The sequence below is a fragment of the Archocentrus centrarchus genome, chromosome 2 (genome assembly GCF_007364275.1).
Source record: "Archocentrus centrarchus isolate MPI-CPG fArcCen1 chromosome 2, fArcCen1, whole genome shotgun sequence".
Taxonomy (NCBI): domain Eukaryota; kingdom Metazoa; phylum Chordata; class Actinopteri; order Cichliformes; family Cichlidae; genus Archocentrus; species Archocentrus centrarchus.
In genome coordinates, this window is record NC_044347.1 from 16,544,036 (window position 1) to 16,564,344 (window position 20,309).

Consider the following 20,309-nt stretch of genomic DNA (forward strand, 5'->3'; position numbering starts at 1 on the left):
AACACAATATTTTAGCTGTAATTCTGACTCAGAAAGAAAAAATAAAACAGGTTTCAACAGTAGTTTAAAAAAAAAAAAAGCCACAAGATTTGCTGGTAGCAAATCGGGTTAGATCTCCAGCCAAAATAAGCAGCCAGTGATCCAACATCACAGCTGAAATTTGTTTTGCAGCGATACAAGAATAGTTCTTCCTTCAAACTTGTTTTTCTTTAGTAGCTGCGGCTGAGTTTTTCTAAATATTCCTGTTATTTATTGATTTATTATTATTATTATTGTTTATACTTATTTTGTGATTATCTAGCTCCATTAAGTTTAAGAAAAAGCAGACCTCTCTACAGCCGATATCTCCAAACTGGGCACAGCAAAGTACTCTAGGTGTATAAAAGCACTACAGTCCAGATGAAGAATACACTAATTAGATTTCAGGGTGAACTAGCCCTTTAACCGTAACTAGCCTTACATATTAATATCATTTTGGACTGTTTAGTAAATAAGTTACAAACTGCTGCTTCAGTTTTCTATTTCCTGGTTTGGGAATATGAATGTGTGGCTTTCCTCATACACTCTGTGTTCCCACAGAACTCCAGTCATCCCCGTACCTGTTTTTCCACTTACTTTTTTTTAAAAAAACAAACAGTCAAGTATGTAACAACCGCGTCAGTGCATGACATCCCTCCTTTCCCTTCATTTTTACTACAGACTACCTCAAACTTTTTGTGCCTTAATCCAAAGCTGTCCAAAACAAAAAAATATTTATATATTTATATACACTATACACAGACTTGCTAGAACAGATCATCAAAAAAAAAAAATTATAAAGTGCTCTAAAAAAAAAAAAAATTCCCGTAAGTCATCATGTAGGGTGACAAACAGCGTCTCTCACTTAATCATTAACAAGTTTCTACATAAATAAGGTCAGAAATTCATATTCACCCTGTTTAAAAAAAAGGCAAAAAAGGAAACACAGCATATGTACTCCTGCTAAAATTAATATCTAGCATACTGATGTGTTCTTGTTTGCCACAAATATAATTAAAAAAAAAAAAAGATCAATTAACCATGAAAATAACAAAGAAAACATCCCGTTAATAATTAGCGCTTAGAGTTGTCCTGATTTTGAACTCAGCAGGAGGTCTCCTTCTCTCCCTCTCTCTCTCCTGGAATGGTTTTTGGGTAAGAGTGCAACAAGAGCACAAGAGCGGTGGTCCTGTTTCCACTTTCCCCCCCCCGTCGCTTTAATGCCTCCAGAAATCACAGTCTACTTGTTGCCTGACAGGAAAGTGACAAAGGAGGACAGATTTCATTTAAAGAAAGGCCCACTATCCACTGCATCCATCAAACAGTACTCACTCCACTGACCAACACATGAACGCAAGCCTAAGATGCTTGAAAATCCAAATAATTGTTTTTAGTCTTAGCAACAGGCACTACAAAAACATGATAGCTGTCAGATTAGGAAGAGAACGATTTAAAATTTCAGTGTGTGTGTGTGGTGGTGGTGGGGGTGGAGGTCCCGTAAAATTTAAAAAAAATGAATCTAGTCAAGTGACTTTGAAACCTTGTTTTCGAACAAATCAATCACTTTAATAATGCAATCATTTTCATTATTACAGCAGCACATTTACAGGAAATCTAACATATCTATTTCCAAATAACTTGTTATTCTTTCACTATCCTGGAGCCGCTTTTCATGAGTCAAATAATCCTCATTTCCTGAAACTCGATGCAGCCCCTCAGGTCACACTCTGCCTTAAACGAGCCATTTTAGCTCCTACTGTCCTCCCTTTAAGCCAACACTCCTCTGATTGTAAACAACGGGTGGGTGGAGCTTCTGCGCTCGCAACCGGAGCTGCGTGCAGATGATATCTTCTCTCTCTATGGCCCGATACTGGTATCTATGTTGCGCGTGTGTATGTGCAGACATACTGACCTGTGAGGTATTTTGCTCCGATTAACATCAACATACTCCCGATGATGTAGAAGCCCAGGGGAACGCTGCTGAAGATACTGGTTTCACCTTTCGGCCAAAGTGAGTGTGACACAGAGAAAAGAGAGAACAATGATTCGGAGCAACAAACTACAAAACAGTCAAAAAGCGCTGCACCGTGTGCCTCCAAGGGTTTTACTCCCACTGTAGTAAAGCAAAATCATGAAATTCATCACTTTGAAATAAAAGCTCTTTTTTTTAATTTTTTAAAATTGTTGTGCAAAAATCTTGAGCCAATCCTTTTTTTTTTTTTCTTTCCCTTTTTAAATATATATATATATTTTGCTTCCTAGACTTCTTTGTCAAACTTTCTGATACTTATTTTAGTTCTCCAGGCTTTCTGAAGCTCTTTCAAAGTGAGTGTTTTCAGCTGTCTGTAAAACACGGTGGAGGCTCTGTCATTGGTTTGGAGCTGCATTTCAGTCAACGGTGTTTGAGATCTTGTCAGAACTGATGAAATTATGAAAGTGGAAAAATACCATCACATATTGATCCACCATGCAATACCATCTGATTGGAAACTACTTCATTTTTCAGCACGACAATGATCCCAAACACAATGCCATTGCAGTAAATACATACCTGAATATAAAAACACACAGTGGAACACTGTCAGTCATGGATTGGCCTCCCCAGAGCCCGGACCTCAACATTAATAAAGCAGTGTGAGATCACGCTGACAGAACAGAACAAATGGCAGAAACATCCAAAGAAGAGCTTTGAATGTCCTTCAAGAAGCCTGGAGAACTATTCCTGAAGACTACTTAAAGAAATGAGAAGAAAGCTGCCTCAGAGAGTTCAGACTGTGCTGAAGAATAAAGATCGTCACACCAAATATTGACTTTCAAGCTCTATATTTCCATGTATGTTTTTTTCAAAAAAAAAAAAAAAAAAACACTGCACCCATTTATAAAGAAATAAGGTGTAGCACAGTGCTGTATTTTATCTTGGATTCCTGAACATTCATATCAATTTTTAAAAAATATTCAACTATATCATGGTACAACCCACAGCACTCAATATAAGCATTGTGGATTTAAAGGATAGAGCTGCAGCAACGAGATAACAAAGAAAAGTTGTTCTGATAAGACTGTAACTCCATAATAATCACCTAATTTGACTACACAAGATTACAGAAGTTTGATATAAGCTGTGGCTAAATGCATGCGCTCTGTAATGGTTTGACTAAAGACACCTATCAGTAATATTTAAAAAGTAATACATGGTGTTTGTTTTTAAATAACTGCAAAATATGTGACCTTGTCCTTAAAGCTTCAATTTTTGGGCCACATTTAAGCATCATTCACGTTTTGGGTTGGTGACTTCCCCTTTAAACCTGCTCTCAGGTTGATTTTGGCTCAGCTGTGAGTGCTGCCTACCATTTCCATTGCAAACAGGCTCCGTCGTCTCCCAGTTCATAGATTTCTCAACTGCCTTCTTCCACCGAGCGTACCGAAACTCACTCTCTTCAAAACAAAGACGAGCGTGTTAATTTTGAAGCATCGTTGTCATGTCTGATCTTATCAGCCAGGCAGAGTTGGCAGCAGCTTGCTGTACCTTCAGGGTTGATTTGAGGTTCAAACTTCTCTGACGTAACCTCGCTCAGATCCTCGGGGTTCAGACTCCAAACACTCACACCTTCTGCTGCTCCAGCTGCCATCGCTGCACCGAGAGCTGTGGTCTCAGGCATGGACGGCTTCACTGGAAATAACAATGAGCATAATAATTACTCATAATAATGGCAGAATCGGTCAGGAGACGTACACATATATGCATTAGTTATTATACATCATAAAATGTACAACATGCTACAAAAATAATCATGTTAACGTCTCCACTTATAGTTATTTTGTAGCTGCAGGCTGCTCCTGCAGTGTAAATGTTAGAGAGGCCTATAGTAACAGTTCTTGCCCAGTAGCTTTACAAGAGATAAGCAGGCATAAATTTGTACTGGATGCTGGGGTGGGCATGTTTCTGCACGACTGGTTTGGTCACCGCTCAATAAACAACCACGTCTACACCCATGTGGCGTGACAGCGATCCCTTTTGAATGGCATGCTTACCAACAGGGATACAGAGAATGTCAGCCTGCAGCTGCATCAGCAACTTGTTGGATGTCATTCCTCCGTCTACCTGCAGCTGAGTCAGTGGGATGCCGCTGTCCTGATTCATGGCATCTAGTATCTGTGCACATCAAAAATAAATACCATAAAAGCAACCAGCAACTCTAATCCTTTTCCATAACAGCTGATTAGAGAAGGAATCGCTTACCTCTCGTGTCTGGAAACAGACAGCTTCCAGCGCGGCAAAAGCGAGGTGGCGCTTATTTGTAAACTGAGTTAATCCACAAATGATCCTGTGACACGGAGAAAGTTTGATTCAGAGAGGCGTATTTCAGCAGGCACTTTAAGATGCTGACTACAGTCTCCGTACCCTCGTGCACTGGGCTCCCAGTAAGGTGCGTAAAGGCCTGAAAACGCAGGAACAAAGTAGCAACCGTAAGATGTGCCGACAGATGCAGCCAGCTTCTCTGCAGGGGGGAAAAAAAAAAAAAAAAAAAAAAAAAACACAGGAAAGGAAGGAAGATGAAGTAAAAGTTCTGTAAAGACAGTGGGGATATTACTGATGTTATAAACAGCTGCATCTTATATAAAAGCTCAAATAACTTTTATTATTCCTTTTACAGAGAATGCAAAGATGAAACGACCCCACAACCTTGAACCAAGGAGAGCAGAACGTACCAAGTTCTTCAGATGATCCGATAATCCCGAGATTGTCCTGCAACCAGCGGACCACGGCTCCAGCGATGGCCACGGAGCCCTGACACTAAAAAAGAGCAGGAAAAAAAAAAACACAGATCACCTGTGAACTGAAGGATTCTCACGTTCCTGTTAATCTATGGAAGACTGAAAGTGCCAGACTCAATAAATGAGAAAATTAACACTGCATGCCAGTTTTCATTTACAAAAATAAAACCAAGATACATGTATTAATGTTTCTATTAAACCCCCCCTATTTAATTTAACTCCCCATTTAATTTTCTTTTTTATGTTTATTTTTGATTCCTTTTTTTTTTTTTTTTTTAACATTTATCTCATCTTTGCATCTCCTGGCCAACTTCCTTCATACATTCAAATTCTCATTCAAATGATTACAAGTAAACATGAACACCAGACAATTGACAAATAAATAGGAAAGTAAATAAATGCCAAGGTAATAATTAGATTACAGTTTTATTGAAAATAAAATAATTAATACCAATATTTATTTTGATGCATGTACAGTGCTTAACAAATTTATTAGACCACCACCCAGTGTCAGGTTTATGAAACAGCTCAACAGTACAGATTACCAAAATAATTTTTTATGTTCCTATAATGGTTAATCCACCAGTATGTGCAATCAAAATTACATTTTTAATGCTAAAATATAATAACTGCTATAATCCATGAATTGTCAAATTCACAAAAAAGCAGAAAAATAGTAAAGCACATTATTATTTTTTGATTTGATTTGACTGGAGTTGTTGGAGGTGGTATAAGAAACAAGGAACAAAGGTCATAGGTCACCAAAACATTTTCTAAATTTAAAAAAAAAACTCCCTCTCTCTCATTATTGGTGAAATATTAAAATTCTTATCTCAGTGAATTTGGTTCTCAGTTATAAACAATTACTGTTGATAATTCACTGAAAATCATATTTTTCAGTTTTAAAAAACAATAAAATAAATTTCTAGTCTTTGTGATCTAGTAATTTATGATAGAATATGACAACTTTGGGTGGCATCTTTCGCAGTGTAGGGTCAGCACAAAGACAACTTGGGTTGGGCGAGGTGTGCACTCTACTGAGTGCACTTCAAGTTAAGTTTTTTATTTATTTTTGATTTTGGTAGTTTTGCCCTCCACAGTTCTTAAAGCTATTTTCAGATTAAAAGTACAGCACAATTACAGATCATATTATGAAATGGGGCTTTAGATATCCAATATAATATGTTGTACCTCCAGTGCATAACAGGCAGGTTTGTCCCGGCCAAGTTTGTACGCCACAGTGGTCAGGAGACCGTGCTCAGACATTACAGGCTGCAAAACAACACACAGGAGAAGAGCAGAAATCTGCGTAAATGCCTGTAGAAGGTACCAAAGTGTTCAAATTCAAGTCTTAGGCAGAATACCTTGACTCCAGTGTTTCGCAGGAGAAAGCAGCCGGTCCCGTACCTGAAACACATAATAAACTCAGATTCAGTCGGACTTCTGGCAAAGCAGGATAATCGAAGAGAAGTTCAAGTGTAAAAAAAACAAGCCTACAAATGTCACCTACGTGTTTTTAGCCTGCCCGTCCTGGAAACACATCTGTCCGACAAGCGCTGCTGACTGATCCCCAAGACACTGTTTTTAAAAAATACATACATTAACTGGATTAACCTCGCACACAGCATGATATACACTGAAACACTGTGGAGACAGACTTACCCCTGAAAATGGAATGCCTGAAAGAGCCCCTGATTTCTGTCAAGAGAAAAAAAAGGGAAGTATTGCAAGTCTCTGTGTTTGAACTGTCACAAAAACCATTGTGTGTTTATCTGTAACTTGACACACAGCTGGGACATTACAGAATAACAGCATCAACTGTCTCTTATCCTGAGTAGAAGTTCACACCTGATTATAAGTCAGGACTTTATTTTGTTGTTGTTTTTTGTTAAAATCATAAACCAATAGCAGTGATTCCACAGAAACACCAGTGAAATTCCATTTTAATCACTATGAACAACAGCCTGAAGCACTGAAACCAAAAAAAGGGGGAAAATACTCATTATTTGGCTACATGAAGCCAAATAACAAAAACATACTGAATTTGAATTCTATCACAACATTTATTTATTTATTTTAAACACAGAGCATAGCGCAACAGTGAAATCACAGTCAGGGAAACAAAGGCGGGTGAGTATGAACCTGTATCAACTAAAATGTCTTCACTCCTACACGTGGCTTCGGTTAGATGTTTGAAAAAGAGAAAGTAAAGTCGCTTAAATAAAAACGTGCCCAAGAGTGAAGAGATTTATAAGATGGGACTCTGCAGAAGAAGATGGTCCACCAATGACAGCCACCTGAGGAGCATGCCACCACAGCAAAGAGGGTCCATCTAGTACATTTCCAATAGAGCTGACAGGGTTTTCTATTGGGTTTAAAAACCACTCAGTAGTCTTCTGTACTTTTACTTTTTCCTGTTTCTCTGCTCTGTTGATGTAATGCCTGCAATTGGCCATTTGGGGGCAGCAAATTCAGGTTGCAATAATAATAATAATACTGCTGTGTTATCTTCATTTTGATTACTTCAGTCTGTCCTAATGCCTGAGGGAAACATCTTTAATGTGAATTTATAATAAGGGAGAATCCGACTATCGGGGAGCACCTGTAACATAGTCTGGAATTATGAAAAAATGGGGGACAGGAGTCAAAAGAAAACCTTTCCAACAGAGAGGGGTCGAGACAACACATACTTTTACTTTTAGATTTTCTGGGGGATTTCAATTGTAGTAAATATTGCTGACATCATGCACCTTGATTCATATTATGGCATTTGATTTAATGTACTTTTGTATTCTCTAATAGTTTTTTTTTTTTTGCATTGGTTGGCTTGTTTCAGTTTAGTTTTCATAGCTTGAAAATGCTTTTTTGTTTAATTAAGGTGCTTATTAGTTTCAGTGTCAGTTTAACCCTTTCATGCATGAATGATGAGAAAGTGTTTTTATTCACTCGCACCTCTCAGTTTTGTAACCTCACACGGATACGGCGTGTACGATCATGTCAGTTTCTGCCACCATTTCAATGAGACATCAGTGCAGAAGATCGGAGACTTCCAGATTAGACAGAAGGAACTTTGAAAAGCATTTTCTTTGCTTCCAGTTTCGACTTCTTCTACTCCGATACCAGCGCTGATGCGGAGGTTGTGTCCGAGCGGCAGCACCATAACCAACGCGGTGACCATAATGGACCCCTAAAGGTGTCCACACTGAAAGCAGCGTGGTGGCCAGACCCCACAGAAAGTGAATGCCATTCTGAGACTTCATGTGACTACGGGCCAAATAACTGCAGCTGATGGGAACTTCTCTTCTAGCGACTACCAATAAGAGTGAAGAATGCAGCTGATTGGCATATGACCTCACAGTAAAACACAAGAAGGTTACCAAGGCGACCAGAGCCTGGAATATTCACATGCAATCGGCCGTCTGCTGAAAAGCGATGAATGTCAAGGGAATTGCTTCCAGCATGGACAGCTGTGTATGTGTGCTAATCAACCTCATTCTTCACTCTCATTGGTAGCTGCTTCAGTCACTCGCCAGGAAGATGAGAAAAGTTTTTCAGGTCCCGCCCACTTCCTGTCACCATCCATCATCATTTTGTTAGCAGTCGCTTTAAGTTGCAGAATGTCATACACTTTCTAGGGTCTCTGGTCGCCACACTTCCTGTGTGGATGCAGCAGAAAGCAGTTGCTGCAGACACGCAGACGTCCAACCAGACCGTCACGCTCGTCCTCAGATTATGAAATATACGTCACTTGGACCCAAGTGAACTCAGAGAAGTAGAAACTACAAGCCTCAGTAAACATATGCACACAAAGCATCAACAGGCAGGCTGCACTAATAAACAGTGACAAAAACTAAAAATTCATAAAAGTGATATGATTGAACTCTTTTAGTGAAAAATCTGATCTTTCTGCACTGCATTCATAGTTCTTGCCTTTTACCTTTTTATTTGTTTCCCTTCTTTGGTTACACAGATATGACGGTGCATCACATCAGAGGCTACTCTTATTCCCACCCCAGTCTAAATGATGGAAACACTAGTCTTCATATGAATTTTGGAAATGTACTGAGTGATGGTGTGTTTGTGTCGGGTTAGAAGCAGGGTGGGGTGCTTGCATGTGAGGAAAATAGGGTTGATGAGTTATTACTTACCAGGCTAGAACATATTTTCTACCAGTGAGAGAAGAGAGACAATGGCACACAAAAAATGCCTAAAAGAATTTCTCAATCAACTTTCATGCACTTAAACAGTCTGAACGCACACTGAGATAAATACAAACAGAAAACAAAACTATTATCTTATCAGTGGCTTGCTGCATGAGGCAATGCACTCTGATCATAATACTACAGTCACTCTATTAATGAAATCTCTAAGGTAAGAAGTTAATATAATCACAGATCATAGTAAAATTGTAAGTAGGAGAGACAGTGTATGTATGCTTACCATGAGGCCGTATATTTCCGATGAACTCCTCACCCTGGGTAAGATCTCCATAGGAATACCAAAATATCTAATGGGAATATGAGAGGTAAGAGAAATAATTAGGTTTTTTTTCAAGGCATTCATCAAGGTTGCTTTTAAAACTCTTCCCCCAATATAATAAAAACTAAATACATAAATAACAATGGCAGCTCTCGTACTTGCAAAGTTCTGGGTCCCAGTCCATCGTGTGAATGTTAAACAGCATGGTTCGGCTGGCGTTGGTCACGTCCGTGCAGTGGACCCCGCCTGTCTTACCCCCCGTCAAACACTGAGTCGGGCAGATGTTAATAAAGATACACAAATAAAGCCAGTTTGTCCATTTTAATTACAGAAATTTTCAGTGACATCTCTTGAAGAATGAAGTCTGCGATTACCCAAATGAGCCAGGCGTCGACCGTGCCGAACATGGCGCGGTGTGACACCACGGCTTCGTGGACCTCGTCCACGTTGTCCATCAACCAGCGGAGTTTGACGGCGCTGAAGTAAGTGCTGATCGGGAGCCCCGTTTTATGCTGCAGGATGACAACGACATGAGCGCTGCTACGTAACGCTCTAATGTAAAGCCATATAAAATAAACAGGAATAAAAACAATGACATACTGGTTAACCTTACCTTCAAGTGGTTCTTATTTCTTCCGGGAGTTTTATTTATAAGACGCTCGACTGTTGACTGAGTCCGCAGGTCCAGCCACACTAAATACAAACAAAGCAGACCCATAATCAGACCAACAGCACCCTTACATAGACACAGCAGTGGATGCTCATGGTCAGTTTCAAACAATGAGGTCAGTGTATAAATAATATATCCCTGTGGGCCAAAACATCGAGCTCTAAATGCTGGTTTTCAGGGGGGTTTTTTCTGCTCTTGTGATGAGCTGACATCAGCTCAGTCCAGATTTCCTTGTGTCCTTATATAGATGCAGACATCGGGATTCTGTTTGAGGAAGTCAGGTGAGGGGGAGCCAATCAGAATAAAGTGGCTTTTTTTTTGCTTTGTTTTTCTCTCAAAGGATGAACCAAGAGGCTGCACTCACTGGTCATTTTATGACAAAATAGAAATCCCTTGATAAAATCTAGACAAAAGGAAGGAGCTTGATTAAGTAGTTAAAATAAGCAAAAGTCTAAATAAAATGTTTGAACACATATCAAAGAAGTAGCACAGAGATTCCAGACTGTACCGATTGCATTATAGAGGGGCTCCCCCGTCTCTTTGTCCCAAACAAGTGTGGTCTCTCGTTGGTTGGTCACTCCGATAGCTGGACAAATTCAAGCAACAAAGATTTCAGATCTCTGAAGTAGATGAAAAATAAAGCTTTAAAAGAGCAGGTGGCAGTGTGAGCCCCACGTGTGTGTACCTTTGATGTTTGAGATGTCTATGTTGAGCTGCGTCAGCTTTTCACACGTCCGCTCCATGCACTCGTACACCGACTGCAGGATTTCTTTAGGATCCTCCTCCACCCAGCTGAACATTAGGACAAATAGAAATGAAAAATGTGCATGTGTGTTGTGACATGGAGGATTTTCAGTTTTTTCACTCACCCTTCTTTTGGGAAGCTCTGTTTGATTTCCACCTGATGATGGCTGAGAAGCTCTGCTGTTTTCGAATTAAACACCTTCAAAGACAAAACGGCACAATGCCTTCAGTTATGATTATGGGAAAGTCGCCTAAGGCCTCCTTTTTTATATATATATATATTTTTTTTTATTACAATGGCATAAAAGGCTTTTAGAGTCCATGTTGTTATTTACATTTTCCCAGCAGCTGTGGGCTTTAAACTGCCTTTCTTTGAATCCCAAACCTGCTTTTCCAGACTCTAAACTGCTGCCAACGAGAACATTTTTTTAGGACGTTTATGTTTCAACTCATGTCACCAGGGAGAGTATTCATTCATCCATCTTCTACTGTTTACTGTTTCAACTGTCTACTGTTTTCAGGGTTACGTGGGGGGTGGAGTCTATCGAAGCGAGGTCTGGGCAGGTCACCAACCTGATGCAGAGCCTGACATGGCAATACTCACTAAATAAAAACAGGACCTCTGTTAGAGGAAGGAAGTGGTAAAGCCATGAGCCTTTGAACACAACTGCAGTGTGAAACTACGCACAGCTTCTGTCTTTTCCCCAGACAATTATCACAGTCAAAAATGCCTCTGCACATGTCGTGTGGCATTAAATGCAAAGACACAGCTGGTGCGTGAACATTGGACCTAAAAAAATGTGAAAAACTACACTGAAAAATCAACAAAAATCTAGCCTCTTACTTGTTACCTAAGGTTTAAAGACCATAGAGCACATGTGTCGGCCCGCGAGATAATTTCATATGGCTATTATTAATACCCCACCGGTAAATAGCGTATACTACAAATCCCACTATGCACTGCAACAGCTGCCGCGCAGGTGAAGACCAGTGCACTAACCCGTTTTCCCGCGTTGCCAATGACGTGTTGATCAGTGGTCAGCGGATAAAAACATCAATCAGCGCTTTTTATAGCGACATAAGCTAGCCTGACTCCAAAAAATGGCCAACAAAAAAGTGGACTTTGAAAACAGCGATTTTCCAAACAGGTGGGAGACAGAGGATCTGTTCGCTGGCATCGGAGCTAAACCCTGTCTCTTTTCCCGGCCTGTGATGGGAAGGGAAGAGTGAAATTATGGGACAGATGACGGATGCGGTAGAATATGCAGAGGAGACCTGCACAGGTGAGCTGACAGTGCATCACTGCGTCAATGTGTTGAGGAAAAAGTTGCTGTATTATGGCCATTGAAATCCATATTGCTGATTAAAATATTTTCATTTTTAGACTGTTCAATAAAGGTTAATCCTGTTTGGCCTGTGACTTAGACTGTGTTTTTAACTTTGGTCCATCCTGCGATTGAGTTAGACACCCCTACCATAGAGCATACATTCACTTTAGCCACCTGTGTTCATGTGTCTTTGCCCAGACAGTTGAGGTGCCTCAAGGCCCATTACACTCTTGGCTCTCAACTATTCAAGAAAAAAAAAAAGCAAAATATCTGTCGGGGGGAAAAAACCCAGATGTTAAAACAAAAGTGGACTAAGTGTGCCTACGAGATAAAAATAAATAAATAAAAATTGTTGGTGATAAGATGGGCATGGGTTGAGGTGGGCGTGCAATGGCTGTTGGCATGCCTACTGTTTTGGGTGTGTGCCTTCACTTCCTTCTTCTTGTTAAATTATTATACATTATGTCTTAATATTTGAATTTGTTTCTCTCTTTTTTTTTTTTTTTTTAAATACAATTTATTGCCTTTTTCTTGTATTACCTTGTATTTTCAGTGCTGTATAAGTAATTTTACTACTAGTGTTGGTTGTTGATTATCTGAAACTACCCCCTCATCCTTCCACGCTCTTTTGTGTTCATGGCCTTCGGTGCAAATCTGTGTCAACAATTCCTGGAACTGAGGCCTACATGGGACAATCTTCTTTTATATAGATTCCAATAAAGCAAAGAGGAAAAGCTCGGCATCTCCATTTATTGGAAAAACAGACACAAGGCATGATCGCCCAACTTTTCGGATGACTATGGTAGATCTTGTGTTTTGGGGGATTTAGAGAATATAATATAGAAAAAATGCCGCAGGTAATTTATAAAAGCACATTTTAATCAAGCAAAGCGGCTCAGTTATTGTCTGCAGCACATATAGGACTGCACTCATGCTGCTTTAATATAATGCTTACATACTGCATGTGTTTTTCTACAAGCACAGGAAAATGCAAACATAAGACAGATTTATTTTTATCTATTTTAAAGAGATATTTTCGTAAGGGTGGGTAACATTTGGTATTATGTCTTGTCAAAGCATTAATGCTGCCATCTTCATTAGTTAGATGTACATGACTTAATACAGCAGTACTGCTGTGTGGAGAAATGAAGCATGTGTATCTAATGTGAGAAATGTATTACCAGAGAGCGAGTTTGGAGCCACAGACTGCTGATGTATTAAAAGGAAACAATATGAAATATGGGTTATAAATCGCCTCTACAGGACCAAAGTTCATTAATGAAAAGCAGAAACTGGACTATCAGCCCAAGGACACGGCCAGCTGTAACCCAGTCATTTAAAAATAACCCGCTAGCTGGAGTAGACCCTCCCGCTGGTCTTACCAGAAAACGGGTGGAGCTCGTCCCCTGGTCTATAGCAGCAACCAGTGGCCCCAGCATTATCCGGTGCGAGGACGCGGCCATGGTGCCGTTCATGGGCAGCCCCGGAGCTGAAAGCGCGGAGCTGCAAAAGAAACTGCTCACTGTTACCGGCGACGCGGCTCCGTGTTCGACCAATGTCGGTCAGTCAGTCGCTGCCTTCAAACGTAACGGCTGTTAATGATGACGCAACTGAGTGCGCTCTTGCCTCATGCGGGCATATGCAGACTGCGTAACAAAATGTGTAGTTCCTGAGCGTTCACTGGCTGATATTAGGTTACGGTGCCGTTCTGGACATTTTCGCAGTGTTAACAGCGAAAAAGGGGAGTTCCCATACCGGGAGTCGAACCCGGGCCGCCTGGGTGAAAACCAGGAATCCTAACCGCTAGACCATATGGGACACGGTTCATAATGTGGTACTGATATCTTATATAGTGAAGGACCACAGTTTTTCCGCTTCCAGGTGTATTACAGTTTAGTTTTAATACCATTGTTTTATCTGACTTTGCTTAGATTATACGTTTAGTCAAATAAACCATCGTTTGACTTCCGTCTGATTTACTTAGAAATCAAACGCAGGTTTTGGTGACCTATAACTGATTCACATTAAACAAAGACGTTTTAAATATATTTTTTTTAATTTTGTGTATTATTATTTGTTTATATCGTTACGTTTTGTTTTTGTTTTGTTTTTTTATCAGCTTGAGGGCCCATTCAACGTCGGCTTGTGATGACGTATTAACAAACGGACCGTGTTGTCGTTGTGGAAATGAGTGAAGTGCTCGTGTTCAGGTTTAATTCGCTTTAAGTTTTTCGTCGTATTTTCACCGAAGAGACTTAAAATGTAAGTAACAGGATAACACAACTTCTATTTTAGCGCTGCGATATGTAACACAGGCGCTCGGTGATTCAGCCAGTTGTCTGTGCAGTCTGACTGATTTGTGCGTTTGTAGGGCTGACTACTGGAAGTCACAACCGAGGAAATTCTGCCAGTATTGCAAGTGCTGGATTGCTGACAATAAGCCTGTGAGTATGCGGGGAAATGCAGCTCGTACTGCCGGAGACGGCGTCCGCTCTTCGCTAATGGCTCTCATGTTTTCCTCTGCAGAGCATCGAGTTCCATGAAAGGGGGAAAAATCACAAAGAAAATGTGGCTGCCAAAATTTCAGAGGTATTGACATTTATTCTGATTTTTTTTTTTTTGTCATGTCGCTGTTTAAGCATGGAGGAAGTCTCTGCAGCTCTCAACCAAGTTGTAACAGGTTACAGGATATGTATTAATATGCGTATTAAGCTGCTGGATGCCCTAATGTCCTTCAGGATCAATAAAGTTTCTATCTATATTGTTGGAGATCAGTTTAATTAACTCAGTATTTACATTGCAGCATGTGTGGGTCAGAGTAAAGTTAATTTTAAATTCATACTTAAAGCTTCCCATTGAGGTCCTCTGTCTTTGTACACATGTACAAAGAAATAATTATGGAGTCAGAGGAAACCAAAAAAAACCAAAAACAATATTAAAGAGCATAAAGAGGTCCAGGGGACAATCCAAACCAACCAGGCAGGGCTGAGCAGGGGAAAACCTGTCCAGGTGTGGTCCGTAGCTACAAGAGAGCAGAGAAAGACCATGATCGTGGAGGAAGCAACACAGGTGGAACAGGAGCACTACCTTGTTAAAGCAGTGTCCCAGGGCAAAAAAAGGGGCATGGACCCGATGGGAGGACACCACAAGTCGGGTCATAAGCTGGTCAGATATCTGGCGAACCCCACAAGTACGACTCAGCTTCTTAATAAGGGCAGCATATGACACCTTCCCGTCTCAGAAACCTCTCCCAGTGGTCTCTGGGACATCCTCTCAGTGTTCCAGGTGGCGCTGACACAGGGGTGCTTCAGGTGGCAGAACAACCAGGTTCTGAAGAAGCTGGAGAATGCACAATGAGAGTGAGGGCAAATATCCCCCCCCCCCCCCCCCCCCCCCCCCCCCCCCAGCTGGCCATTCCCTTAATCAGACCGGGAGAGGCTTGGCAGAAGCCAGCAGCAAGGAAAACAATAGTGCTACTTGCTCCAGGAAAGGGATGGGAGATGCAAGTTGACTTGGGTAGGCAGCTGGTCTTTCCAGCAGAGATCACATCGATATCACTATGACCAGTCATTGTGATGTGGTCTGCAGCTACCAAGAGTGTCCGCATCATTGAGCTCACCGTCCCCTGGGAGGAGGGAATGTCAGCAGCACATGAATTCAAGCAGCTCAAGTATTCCGACCTAGTTGCTGGGTTGGACTGTAACCATCCACCCAGTGCAAATCGGATGCTGGGGCTTTGTGGGCAGTTCAGCAGTCCAGCTTGTCCGTGCAGCTGGAACAACGGGGGCAAATTTGCAGAGGGCTATCAAAGAGCTGGCAGAGGAAACAGAGAAAGCAAGCTACTGGTTGTGGCTACAGAGGAGAGATAGTGTTTTCAAAAAAATAAACTTGAAAAACTTGGGTTGAAATCATCACACCATATAAGTTGCATGTAGAGGTCTTTCTTAGAAATTAATCTGAAAAAATTTTATATTTTTTCCTTAAATATTAATATACAGTAATCCCTCACTTATCGCGGTGGTTACGTTCCAGGACCAGGCGATAAGTGAAAATCTGCGAAGTAGGGACGCTATATTTATTTTAATACTTATACATTATTTTAGTAGTTATATACTATTTTAAGTTTTTAAAAACCCTCCCCACACACTTATACACCAAATATATACATTACTGCACAACACGTACTACGCATGTGAAGAACGAGTACCGCAAAAACCCGCTAAACAGCGAAAATACCACAGTAAATATTTTACACTAATATTGATTGAAATCCCGCAAAACAGTGAGTCCCCGAAAAGCGAACCGCGAAGTAGCGAGGGATTACTGTAGTCTAGAATCTCACAAATTTTGTTCTTTTTTTTTAACAGTATGACTGCGTCCTCTCACCACCAGCTCTATTTTGATTTGATTTTACATAAAATGCCCCCAGTACGCTCATCACTGGTCATGGCAGGTGGCTGCCCCTCCCTGATCCTGTGCTGCCGGAGGTTTCTTCCTGTTAAAAGGTTGTTTTTCCTTCCCACTGTCACCAAGTGCTTGCTGATAGGGGGTCATTTTGATTGTAGTGTCTTTACCTTACAATATAAAGTGGCTTGAGACAATTGTTTGTTGTGATTTTGTGCTATATAAATAAAATTGAATTGAATTGAATTGTCATACAGTACATACATAAAATACACACACTCTGATCATCAATTTGGGCTCCGAGTGACACATGCAGGCATGAACAGCCGGCCTGTCTTGGCACCATCCTCATGACTGGCATGAGAGATAAGGTCCAGACATACACACATCTGACTGCAAAGCAGCCTCCCTGTTGGCTGCTAGCTGTTGCCACTCATCTCGCCCTATCTTTGTGCTGCAGATTAAGAAGAAGAGCATTGAAAAGGCGAAGCAGGAGGAACGTATGTCTAAAGAGTTTGCTGCGATGGAGGAGGCTGCGCTGAAGGCCTACCAGGAAGATCTGAAGAGGATGGAAAGAGAAGCGCAAGGTAATTATTGGGAATATTCTCTGACCTGTGAGCATTTACTCTTTGGATATATTTAAATGGAGCATCTTTGTGTTAGGTTTAAGCTCTCCGGAGCAAACGATAGCACCGCCACAACCTCAGGTGAAACCCCAGCCCAAAAAACAGCAAAAGAAAGCAGGAAAGGCGAGAAGTAAGGTCACCCAGCAAAAAGAGGAGCAGGTGTGGGTTGAAGGCCTGACAGATGATGGATACACATATTACTACAACACAATAACGGGAGGTGAGGAAACCTGGAGAATGTCATAAAAATCTGCATGTATTCATTATATTTTCAAATTTTCATTTATTATTTCTTTGTATATTTATATATGACAGAATCTAAATGGGACAAACCGGAGGGTTTCCAGGGAGCGAGTTTGGCCTCCGCACAGACTCAGCAGACTGGAGTTAATATTTATTTTTTTATACATTAATTTTAATTATAAATTAGGTGTTCTGCCCCTTTATATATGTTTATATTGTGTTTCTCCTCAGAGTACTTCAGACTGTGCTTGGATGGAAGCTGTCAGTCCTGATGGTTTCACATACTACTTCAACACAGAAAGTGGAGGTGGAATATTTCTGATTTTACTGCTTCTTCTATTTCATACCATCTGTGAGATTTCTGTTAACTACATCCATTGTTTCTCACCCTTCAGAGTCCAGCTGGGAGAAGCCTGCTGACTTTACATCTGATCAGGCACCTGGATCCAGCTCTGGGTCCAACCAAGAAGGAGAGAGTCAGGAGGAGCCTGCAACCCCTCAGCCAGAGCCGCTGTCAGGAGAGGAGAGCTCCGACGGGGCGCCGGCATCTCAGGAGGCTGAAGTCCCTGAACAAACCAGCCAGCAGCCCAAAGTCCCAAAGATCAGCTTCAGGGTGAGGAGACGTAACAGTGAACAAGATTCTGTACAATTGAACTTCACCTACTGCTTGTTACAATTATTTTTGATTTCAGAAAAGGAAAGCAGAGACAGAGGCCTCAGAAAAAGAGGGTGAAGATAAAGTGAGTGACGATGCTCCTAAAGATGATGAAAACAGGAGGAGATCCAAAGCACACCAGCTGAACTGGAGAAGGCAGAAGAACAGGCGACGCAAAGGAAGATGCAAGCCAAGAGGCCAAAAGCTGCCAATCCGTATGGGGTCTGGGAACAGATCCTGCAAGAAGAGGATCCATAGTAAGTGCAAGATCTGTGAATCATTATTCAGAAAGCTCACACCCTGCAAAAGACTGCGAACAGCTTTTTTTTTTTGCTTCTCTCTCCTTACAGTGAAAATGTAGACTTAGAGTTGCCTGAGGTGGAGGGAAACACCGCCAGCGCTCCAGCAGACCTGCCCACAGAGCCAAAGCCCAAGTTCAAGGAACGCGTCATCACCTCACTTGGAGAGGAAGGCGGGCCCGCCTCGTTCAGAAAAAACAAGACACAGAACGGCAAATCCAGGAGCCTCCGACAGAGAGACAATGACGACTGATCCAGAAACACAAAAACTTCCAAGCCAGGACGCAGCAGAATGAGACTTTTACATAAATACAACTCCTAGAAACATTTTTGACATTTTATTGCACCTTTTTGATGTTTGGGGTGCTGCATTTTTAGAAGACATTGGCTCGAGAAGTTTAAAAATTATCTAATCTGCTTCTTTAAATGTGTTTTTCTAATATAAAAATATCAACCACTGGATGCAGGGTTCTGTTTTTGTGCACAACAGCTGGTTAGACAGACAGGTTGGTATTATCTCAGTGTCCCATTGAGATAACTATTAATGTGAAGAATTTTCTCTGAGATGTAACTATACACAGCAAATCAAATACCTTTTTTGTACTTCAGTATCTATTTTTTTTAACAAGTATCCAATTAGAAACAGCAGTGTGGTATTTGCCAGCTGAAGTGAATGATTGCTATACTTTCATAAAGGCGTATGGATTGTACTGATTAACGTGAATAACGTGACGTCAATAAATGTTGACTTTCCCGTTAGTGAAACAAACATCTTGAGAAAAATTACTAGGCTTTTTATTTACATCAGTAAACACTGACTTAAAGTAGGAGCTTCTTGTTCAGCTGGCACACACGCAGGGTGTGACATGCTTTTTTTTTTTTTTGGTCGGAGTGTGTAGAAAGCTGATAGGTGGTTTTGCCACACCCTGATTGGCAAAGAACCATGAAAGACATGGACAATAAACAGCACTTTCACATTCAGTTTAGAAAAATATTGTGATCTCGAAGCTCACAAAATTCTTCAGCTGAGGTTTGTCATAAAGGGAACTCAAAAACTTTGCTGATACCTAGTGCAGAGGTGGAGAATGCTCAGAGAAGATAAAAATTCTGGTGCAGATCCAGATGCCTTTATTTAAAATTGCAAATTTAGGAATTGACTTTGGTGGGGGTATGCACTTTCTGAGTGCAAAATATACTGAGAAACTGGGATATATTTGTCTTCAATATAAACTTACACTAACTGGCCACTTTATTAGGCACACCTTGCTAGTACTGGGTTGGACCTGTTTTTGCCATCAGAACTGCCTTAATTAATTTTGGTACGCATTCAACAAGGTGCTGGAAACATTCTTCAGATAATTTGGTCCGTGCTGACATGATAGCATCATACAGTTGCTGCAGATCTGTCAGCTGCACATCCATGATGAGAATCTCCCGTTCCATCACATCCCAAAGGTGCTCTATTGGATTGAGATCTGGTGACTGTGGAGACCACTGGAGTACAGTGAAGTCAGTGTCATGTCCAAGAAACCACTTTGAGATGTTTTCTGAGCTTTGCGACATTGTGTGTTATTCTACTTGAAGCAGCCATCTGAAGATGGGTACACTGTGGTCATAAAGGGATGGACATGGTCAGCAGAAATCCTCAGGTAAGCTGGGGTGTTTAAGAGATGCTCAGTTGGTACCAAAGGACCACACATTACACCACCAGCAGCCTTGATACAAGTCAGGATGGAGCCATGCTTTCATGTTGTTTACACCAAATTCTGACCATGCCACCTGAATGTCACTGAAGAAATCAAGACTCATCAGATCAGACAACATTTTTCCAATCTTCTATTGACCAGCTTTGGTGAGTCTGTAAATTGTAGCCTCAGTTTCTTGTTATTGGCTGACAGGCGAGGCACAGTGTGGTCTTCTGCTGCTGTAGCCCATCTGCTTCAAGGTTTGACATGTGCTTTCATAGATGCTTCTTTCATACCTTGGTTTTAATGAGAAGTTACTTGAGTTCCTGTAGCCATCGTATCAGCTGAAGCAGTTTCATCATTTACCTCTGACATCACAAGG

The 20,309-nt window shown here is 41.0% G+C and overlaps 2 protein-coding genes and 1 non-coding gene across 5 annotated transcripts; 1 reads left to right on the forward strand and 2 right to left on the reverse strand.

Annotated features, from left to right (window-relative positions):
• Positions 1-1,182: 1,182 nt before the first annotated feature.
• LOC115797773 (glycerol kinase) lies at positions 1,183-13,600 on the reverse strand. 3 transcript variants are annotated; one of them, XM_030754284.1, is made up of 21 exons: positions 13,398-13,600; positions 10,813-10,886; positions 10,629-10,735; positions 10,452-10,529; positions 9,887-9,966; positions 9,648-9,785; positions 9,432-9,541; positions 9,235-9,301; positions 8,943-8,960; positions 6,457-6,492; positions 6,305-6,372; positions 6,159-6,201; positions 5,986-6,066; positions 4,729-4,807; positions 4,421-4,457; positions 4,259-4,343; positions 4,051-4,171; positions 3,545-3,688; positions 3,367-3,453; positions 1,931-2,017; positions 1,183-1,269 (listed from the first exon to the last, which is right to left on the reverse strand). In XM_030754284.1, exons 1-21 carry the CDS (start codon positions 13,488-13,490, stop codon positions 1,259-1,261), a joined length of 1,644 nt encoding a protein of 547 aa, XP_030610144.1. In that variant the 5' UTR covers positions 13,491-13,600; the 3' UTR covers positions 1,183-1,258. The 3 variants fall into 3 exon arrangements, with proteins under 3 accessions (XP_030610144.1, XP_030610128.1, XP_030610135.1); XM_030754268.1 differs by having other exon boundaries at positions 4,421-4,517; positions 13,398-13,599; XM_030754275.1 differs by lacking the exon at positions 8,943-8,960 and having other exon boundaries at positions 4,421-4,517; positions 13,398-13,599.
• Positions 13,601-13,761: 161 nt separating this feature from the next.
• On the reverse strand, positions 13,762-13,833 carry trnae-uuc (transfer RNA glutamic acid (anticodon UUC)). Its single transcript has one exon. It is a non-coding gene; the product is annotated as a tRNA-Glu (tRNA).
• A 301-nt stretch (positions 13,834-14,134) lies between these two features.
• wbp4 (WW domain binding protein 4) lies at positions 14,135-19,007 on the forward strand. Its single transcript, XM_030754307.1, is given in 11 exon segments — positions 14,135-14,277; positions 14,387-14,459; positions 14,542-14,604; positions 16,880-17,006; positions 17,083-17,265; positions 17,361-17,431; positions 17,520-17,595; positions 17,684-17,901; positions 17,981-18,056; positions 18,059-18,200; positions 18,294-19,007. Coding segments are annotated over 11 exon segments (1,233 nt in total). The 5' UTR covers positions 14,135-14,275; the 3' UTR covers positions 18,496-19,007.
• The last annotated feature ends 1,302 nt before the right edge of the window (positions 19,008-20,309 follow it).